This window comes from Hermetia illucens, chromosome 4 (genome assembly GCF_905115235.1).
Source record: "Hermetia illucens chromosome 4, iHerIll2.2.curated.20191125, whole genome shotgun sequence".
NCBI classification, from domain to species: Eukaryota; Metazoa; Arthropoda; class Insecta; order Diptera; family Stratiomyidae; genus Hermetia; species Hermetia illucens.
Genome location: NC_051852.1, coordinates 90050970 through 90059769, shown reverse-complemented (window position 1 = coordinate 90059769; position 8800 = coordinate 90050970). Strand labels below are relative to the sequence as shown.

Genomic DNA, 8800 nt, shown 5'->3' with positions numbered 1-8800 from the left:
CTTTTGGTAGCAGTAGAGTTCACTTTCCATGTGCTGCTCTCATATAGCAATATGCAGAGAACACTAGCACAGAACAGTCGCAGCTTGATCTTGGTGTTGAGATAATTGCATTCTCAGATTTTAGACAGGGTAACGAAAGCGAATCTAGTCGTATTAATGCGTCGGGCAAAATCCAGTTGGGGGCCACCACCGGCAGAAAAGATAAGATAGGGTTAAAAATTGTGGTGAAGTGATCTTTCCACCTAGTCAGTTTCGTGGATGGGAAGTCGAACTTTGACGTCCTTCACAGGACCATCGAAAGATTTGCGACCACATGCACGCTTTTTGGCGATGCGGTATACAGTTCTGGCACCATTGCGATCTGCGGCATCTTCCGCTTGCCTGATCAGCGCAACAGCAAATTCTACTCTGTCACAGCGTACACTGCGCTGAACTTCTCGGGATTTTGCTCGGTATCGAAGTTCGAACGCGTCATGTTCGTCATCACCTACAGCCGTCAATAGAACCTTAAACTCCTTCCGTTCATCGATCCGTTTCCACGATTCCGCAGTCAGCCAGATCTTTTGACGTGCCTTCAGGACGTAAACGACGACCTGTGTAGCACCCAAGAAAAGATCACTTTGATGGGGGCCTAATGCTCATCAATATTCTCAGGCGAGTTACCTGTATATCTGCCGTTCGGTCAGCAAGATAGCTCTCCCACGGTCGAGGGACAGCTGTGTCCTACAAGCGCCCGATGTTGAACTCAGGAGGTCGCAGCTCCCCAACCCTGCGGGAAGTTGTGATAGCAATGCGCAAGCAAATGTAAGCGACCATCAGATGGTGATTCCTTTCAAGTTCGATGTCAGCGCCTCTCTTGTTACACATATCCAACGAACAGCTCCTAAATCTACTGCTGATCGCGAAGAGATGGATCTGCTTGATCGTACGGTGCCCGTCAATTGAAACTCAACTGATCTTGTGGCAGGCTCTGTGCTCGGACAATGTGCGACCAATGACGAGGCAGTGGAAGTAGCAGAAATTAACGAATCTCCCACCATTACCGTCACGGTCGCCAAGATGTTTTCCCATCACATGTCGGAGAAAGGTGTTGTCAGATCCCTCCTTGGTATTCACATCATGCATCACGATCACAATGTCACCTTTAGGAAGCCTCCTCGATTTTGATACTCCTTAACCTGGACCGGAATCTTGCAGTTAAAAATGTGCCAGAAACCAGCTCCCAGGTCAAGAGAAGAAGAAGAATTAAATAAGTAAAATTTTAGAGAAATTTGAAGTGCAAGCGACGATATTATTTCTTCTCGTAATCGGCCACGTTTTTTGTGCTGCCTTGTCCGGACTTAGAGCGCTTCAATGAACAATCACATCTTTTCTCAAGCACTTCAACTACACTGATGACATCCGCTTGCCCTCCCATCGAGTCATGGACCTTGGCCAAATGGCTCTGGATTTATAAAAGGAGGCAAGCAGAGTCGGACAAGACTCTAGTGCCGGTCAATATATTCACTTTAGATCTCTTTTGATGTGCTTCACTGGCAGTGTACAATTTCTTGTCTATGAAGTCTTTCGCTGAGTGTGTTTATTGATATCTACTGCTCCTTTTGTGTAATTTTTCTTTTGCTTCCCGCAAAAATAATGTTTGAGGCTTCGTGAAGAGATGATGACCTTGTCCTGCGCTTTATATATGGTTTTCTTTCACCCCTTGGTGGGGTATAACATGTCAACCACACCTACGAGCCATCACTCGCGGTTACCTGAAATGCGATTCAGCTCTCCCTACGACTTACCGAGACGCTCGCACTCCTCCTTTACTATTCTGCGCCAGGCGTCTTGAGGCGGCCCACTCTCTCTCTTTCATCTTGGGAAAGGGGATTTCCCTGCATGGCATAGCCCGCAATGTAATTGTCGCCCCTCCTTAATGAGTGGCCTATCGACTGCCACTTCTGTCTTTCTATCACGTCGTATACGACCAAGTTAATCGTTTGAGATAGTGTCAGGCCAGCGTACTCCAATGATATGACGCAGACAGATATCGATGAAAGATTGGAGATTATGAGTAACAGTGGAGTTCACTTTACATGCACTACTCCCATATTGCAGCACGGAAAGAACACTAGCAGAGAACAGTCTCAACTTAATCTTAGTGTTGAGATAACTCGATTTCCAGATTTTAGACTGGGCAGCGAAAGTGGATCTAGTGCTGTTAATGCCTCGAGAAACATCTAGTTCTGTGCCACCGTCGGCAGAAAGCGCGCTTCCTAGGTATACAAATCGATCGACGCTTTCGATGGTCTGCCCATTAATGCAGATAGGGATAGCGCGATGACTCATCGGACTGAGAACCTTGGGTTTGTTGATGTTTATCTTCATTTCAACTCTACTTGCCTCTCTTTCCAAATCCAGATCCATTTGACTAAGGTCCATGACCCAGTGAGAGAGCAAAACAGCAGCATGAAGAACATCACCGATAACAATATATCGCGATGATGTCGCTCTCTGGTGGTCAAAGGGTAGTATAGGTCCCAGGGCGAAACGTGGATTGATACCCACGATGCAGCATAAAACCTGGGAAATGCCTGCTGAACCAACACCAACAGCTCTACTACCAAACCCTATCTCCGTGACCGCTAGGAGCTCTTTCTTAACGAAAAGCTACAGACGGAGAAGGATGAAGGCTTGTCTCCCGCGCCTAAAAACTGGACAAATTGTACCAATTGGTCCTTCAGGTTGGGGGTTGGGTAGGGCTGACAACCCTACACAGAAAACCGAAGCCACAACAGGAGCCTCGGACTGGACGGATAATACAACGACGAACCCGGCAACGATAAAGGAATAACGATTTGCGCATTTTCTCATGGAACATACGCTCCCTGTAAAGAGATGAAGCTGCCAAGCAGCTAGCCCATACCCTGTTCTAATATAGGGCTGATGTAACAGAGTTACAGGAGATGCGTTGGACAGGGACCGGTTTCCTGAGAAAAGTCGTTACGCCATATATTATAGCGGCCATTCAGTAAACCTGTGCTCGGAGTAGGTTTCTTAGTCAGCCAAAAAATGAAACCTGCTGTTATCAGCTTTGAAAATATAAGTGAACAGCTATGCATTTTGCGCTTACGAGGCAAATTTAGAAATGTAAGCCACATTAACGTTTACGCCCCTACAGAGGAGACTGCATAGTCGGGGAAGGATACCTTCTACGAGGCAGTAGAATGAACCCTCGAAGCCTGCCCCAGATATAATATAAAAGTCATACTTGGGGATTTTAGCAGCCAAGTAGGGACGGAACATGTATTCAGGCGATACGTTGGCTCCCAAAGCTTACATCAAAATACAAATGATAACGGACTGAGGATTATTCAATTAGCAGTGTCACACGAAATGGTGGTTGGAAATAGTTGATTTGCGCGGAAAGCGGTCCACAAACAAACGTGGGCCTCTCCAGACGGGACCACTTTCTTCCGAGGTCAAATAACAGCAGCTACCAGAATTCCCTCTGACAATCAGGTGAGAGTTAACACTGAAGCCACCCACAGCAACGCCCTCCGCAACACTTATAAGAGGAAAATGGATGCCGCAATAACCGCAGCCAAAAGAAATCCTGGAAATGACGCATCAACAAACTATCTTCACAATCACCTGAAGAACGTTATCATAAATACGGCCACGAACATACTTGACCCAAGCCGCAAAAGGAGTCGGAGCGACATACCGAGTAATGTTGCATTCTGAAAGGACGCGGGCACGCGCGGAGACTTATCACGAATTCCGGCGAGCGGAGAAGCGACTTCACAGATGGAAAAAGGAAGCCTGGGAGAACCAACAGGCCTATGAACCTGAAAAGCACAGGGAGCAACCGCAACAAGCGCGGAAGTTTTACCAACAAGTCAGCAGGATGAAGCCTTACACACCTCGATGCTAATCCTGCCGAGATAAAGAGAGGAAATCTGATTTTCGGCAGAATGGGCATATTGGACCGATAGGTTGAGTATTTTGAGGAACTGCTTAACAACTAAAATATCGGCGAGTCGGAGGTCCCGACAATTGGATACGACGGACAAATGCTGACACCACCAAGTATAGAGGAAACAGTGCGTGCAAACCACCGGCTTAAAAACTATAAGTCGCCAGGAGCTGATGGAATTACAGCCGAATTGGTTAAATGTGGAGGTGACCAACTACACCAAGCAGTTCATTAACTGATGCTTAAAGGTATGGGACAGTAAATCAAGGCTTGACGACTGGCAACGAGGCATTATCTGTCCCATACATAAAAAGGGGGATATCACACAGTGCAGCAATTGTATAGGTATCACGTTGCTGAGTACCATCTATAAGATATTCTTCTCTATCTTACCAAAGAGGTTTTACTCCAAGCAAATCAGCAAATCAGATTTTTTCTCTGCGGCAAGCGATGGAAAAATTGTTGGAATATGAACACCAGTTGCACCATCTTTTCATCGATTTGAAAGCCACCTATGACAGCGTAGCCAGGGTAAAATTGCACACGGCCACAAGAGAATTCGGTATCCCAACGGAATTGATGAGATTGACTAGGCTGACCCTGGCCAATGTGCGAGGCTAGATAAAAGCAGCAGGATCACTCTCGAGACCTTTCAACATCAAAAAAGGGGGACATGCGTTCCCTTCAAACTTGGCTCTGTACAAAGTGATTCGCGCTGCACGATGTTTCCCATTCGTTGTTGTTATGTCGGTCGGGGTTTTCATCGTAAGCGTGCTAGTTGATGGCGAATTTCGCTGCCGGTTTGCAGCAAAAGTTCTGCATATGCGCTAGGTAGATATATTCCGTGTAAATAGTTATAAAACATTCAAGCAAATTAGGGGTTTTTCTTTATTACTTTTACACCTGCACGAAAAACATACATTCACTTAAGGACGACACTCAAAATATCGGCATCTATAATGACATAAGCAAATATTACCAGGGACTATTCTCCTTAATTGATAACAAAAAACTTTAGCCGCGGAATATTGCTAATAATTTGAAATAATTAAAACTTGATTTTTTCTATTCGCTCGCGGTTTGCAAATACCGATATTTTTGGAACCACTTGTTCCCTTCATTAGTGCTAACAAGTTGGATTTGTTCCCGTTTGTTCCCGAAATGTCGGTATTTGCAAGCCCAATAAATAACACAAGCGAATAGAAAAAAACAAATTTTAATTATTTCAAATAATCTAATCGCTAGAAATACCGGGTAATTACACTCAGATTGCAAACAAACTAGGAGGTTACGCCACTTTTATAAGTTTATATAGCGTTTATTTACTTGGTTTACATATACTGACTCCTTTTTGCACGTTCAGCATCCTCGAATCTAACTACTATCTCAACTATATCGTCCTCTAGGGCATCGAGAAGAATAAACTTCCGATTTAACATTTCGCCTCAACTTTTTTGAACTAACGACTCACTAACAGAAATGGGGCGTTGCGAGCAAAAACTGACGTTTACAAATAATGGTTCGACGCAAACCTCAAACGGTACGCATTGGGACACACGCGAGCTTTCAAAATCCAAACGAAACGCAGCTAGACAGAATGTTTGAGCACCAGTGGCACCGTTGACAGGTGACAATTCGTTGTCGTATTTACTAAACAAGCTTCTCTGGGTGCTGGTTCTTCGAATAAACAGGAAAAATGGGTAAACGACAACATCAGAAAGATAAAATGTAAGTCGTAAGGGGTCATATTATTCCAAAACGATATTTCATTTAAAAATGCAACTTGTAGGTACCTGACCTACACGGAATGGTCGGAGTTCTATGGAGGCAAGAAAGTTGAATCGGCTGAGAATGAGCATATTAAGTTCAAAAGGCTTCCCTTTGATCACTGCTGCATTACCATGGTCCCTTTCGAAATACCATACTGCGATCGAGATGGTAATGTCTTCGAACTTCAAGCGATCCTAGACTTTGTGAAGACATTCAAAGTGAACCCAATCACTGGGAAACCAATAGACGTGAAAACCCTCGTTAAGTTGAAATTCCACCGGAACGGCGAAGGAGATTACCACTGTCCCGCGTTATTCAAGCCCTTTACTAAGAATTCGCACATTGTGGCCGTTGCGGCTACAGGAAATGTCTTCTCCTACGAAGCTGTCGAACAGCTCAACATTAAAACGAAGAACTGGAAGGACTTGGTTGACGACACTCCATTCCAGCGGAAAGATTTGATTACGATTCAAGATCCGCAAAATATACAAAAATTTGATATCTCCAAATTCCATCACATTCAGAAGAATCTTCGGGTTTGACCGAGGAGGAGATTGCTGAGAGGAAAGACCCAACGGCTCGGTTGAAAACGGTCAACTTAGAGACGAAGGAGACTCTCGCCGAGCTCGAAAGGGACTATCAGCCTGCGGAGAACACTGAGGAGAAGACGCGGAAAGTTGCGGACAAATTCAATGCGGCACATTACTCCACCGGAGCTGTCGCGGCCAGCTTTACCTCAACTGCGATGGTTCCTGTGTTTACTCATGAACCGGCGATTATTGAAGACGATCTAGTGCGATACGAACGGGTTAAAACGAAAGGTTACGTGCGGTTCGTTACTAATTTTGGACCTCTCAACTTTGAACTCTACTGCGATTCAGTTCCTCGTGCTTGCGAGAATTTCATAAAACACTGCGCGAATGGTTATTATAACGGAACTAAGTTCATCGGTCCATTAGGAACTTTATGGTTTGTGCTGAATAGAAAACTTTTCCTTCGTTACCATTCAACATATCTTTTTACAGATACAAGGAGGTGACCCCACAGGAACTGGCACTGGTGGAAAATCCATTTGGGGAAAGAAGTTTGATGATGAGTTCCGTCCAAATCTTTCCCATACTGGCCGCGGGATTCTCTCGATGGCAAATTCTGGGCCGAATACAAATTCGTCTCAATTGTACGTTTTTTCCAATTTATGAGATCCTTCTATGACTAACAAGTCCGCTACTTTCATTTTAGCTTCATAACCTACCGATCGTGCAGACACTTGGATGGCAAACATACAATTTTCGGGAAATTAGTTGGTGGGATGGATACTCTTAATGAAATGGAAAAAGTCGAAGTGGACAACAAAGATCGTCCCATTTACGACATAGTTTTGGAGAAGGCGCAAGTTTTTGTAGATCCTTTCCAAGAAGCTGAAGAGCAATTGGCTGCCGAACGAGCCGAGGAAGTCGCGAAAAAGGAGCGTGAAGTTGAAGCCGTGGAGAAAAAGAAACGACAGAATCAACCGTTGAAAGTTTTCCGGGACGGCGTTGGAAAGTACCTCAATATTGCGCAAATAAAAAATGCCGAAAAGCTGGAAAGTGGGAGCAGTAGTAGTAAAGTCCCACCGCAGAAGAAGCAGAAGCGGGAAGCTAGTAATAAGTTTGGTGATTTTAGTTCATGGTAGTGTATTCGTTTCTTGTGTTAATAAATTAACAAGGTTAGTTTCTGATTTTTGTTTGCAATCATCGGAGTTATTACTGGTTGTTATCCCCCGTCGATGCATAGTGTTTGAAGAGGGTCGTAGAGGATTTGGTTAGATATGTACCACGTATCATCGTCGGTTTTGTGAATATGTCGGTACAGTGGCGCAGATTTCGCGTTTCATATGTTATATGTTTAGCGGAGACATTTCTCGAGAAAATGAATCCAACAAGTCGGGAATCCGGAAGTTTAATCATTCAGTATATCTTATATATTTCCGTAAGCATTCGTTCCATGTGTATCTAGCTCATATTAACGCATTTAGGTTGCCAGACTATTCACTCAATCTTGGAGTAAATTTGCACAAGAGCCACAACTTTGACGTATTATAACTTTGTTAGTAATAGCGCAATTTGCATCAAATTGGGCAGTATCATGCCTTCCTTTATAGACTATATTACTGGAGAATTTTATGATTATATGATGAGCTTAATTGGGGTTGCCATTCAATTTACTAAAAATATAGTACAGGACCAGCTTGAAATTAGAAAAAAAAGTTATGGCTAATTCTAATTTCTTGCAATTTCTAATTTCCGTTTTTAATAATAACAAAAATAAGGTACTGGGTCACATTTCAAAAGAATTTCATATAAGATTAATTGTGCATATGCATTCATTTAAATAATTTATAATGTTTGAAATAATGTGCAAAGTAAATCTCACAGACTTCGAGAAATCAGGTCGTGGCGAGGTACGGATTTTGGAGGCCTCACCAGATTCAAGGAATCTGTGGAGGACCTGTGAAAGGATTTTCTTCACTTCAGTGGGAAGCCCGCATTTAGTGTCTACTCCGTGGTTAGCCATAAACTATATTATAGCAACTTCCTTAATAGAAGCAACTTGAAATCTGACTACGGGCGGATTGTCGGTGGCACTGTTGCCTAATTCTTCCAGAAAAGGAGGACGGTGCGGTGGAAGCAAACCTCAAAGGAGAAGGGACTACAGGGTTGCCTGTCAGAACCTTCTCTTCCTCCTATATCAGGAAATGGGGAAGGAAGGGAAGCGACAAATCTAACACCGGTATGTGAACCACATCCACGCACCCGGATGCTGTGAATCTGGAAAGGCTCCCATCCGACGACAGCGGAAGGTATACGAAAGAAGGTGAAATTTCTTAGGAATGAGGACATGGGCATTGCTACACCATCAACTGCGGCGATCTCCAGAGAAATCGGATGCAAGCTCGTAACCCCGGTTAGATCCATACTGGCTGCAACAGACTCTTGTTGGCAGTGGTTTTCATATTAAACTACGCTTATTTAATGTAATTATTTACAAACATAAAGGTTAGTGAAATCCTTCTCCTTTTCCTTTAGCCTT

At 43.9% G+C, this 8800-nt stretch overlaps 1 protein-coding gene across 1 annotated transcript; it reads left to right on the top strand.

Annotated features, from left to right (window-relative positions):
* The first annotated feature begins 5556 nt into the window (after positions 1–5556).
* On the top strand, positions 5557–7461 carry LOC119655698 (RING-type E3 ubiquitin-protein ligase PPIL2). Its single transcript, XM_038061712.1, is given in 6 exon segments — positions 5557–5689; positions 5751–6265; positions 6268–6669; positions 6672–6700; positions 6757–6908; positions 6971–7461. Coding segments are annotated over 6 exon segments (1563 nt in total). The 5' UTR covers positions 5557–5657; the 3' UTR covers positions 7404–7461.
* The last annotated feature ends 1339 nt before the right edge of the window (positions 7462–8800 follow it).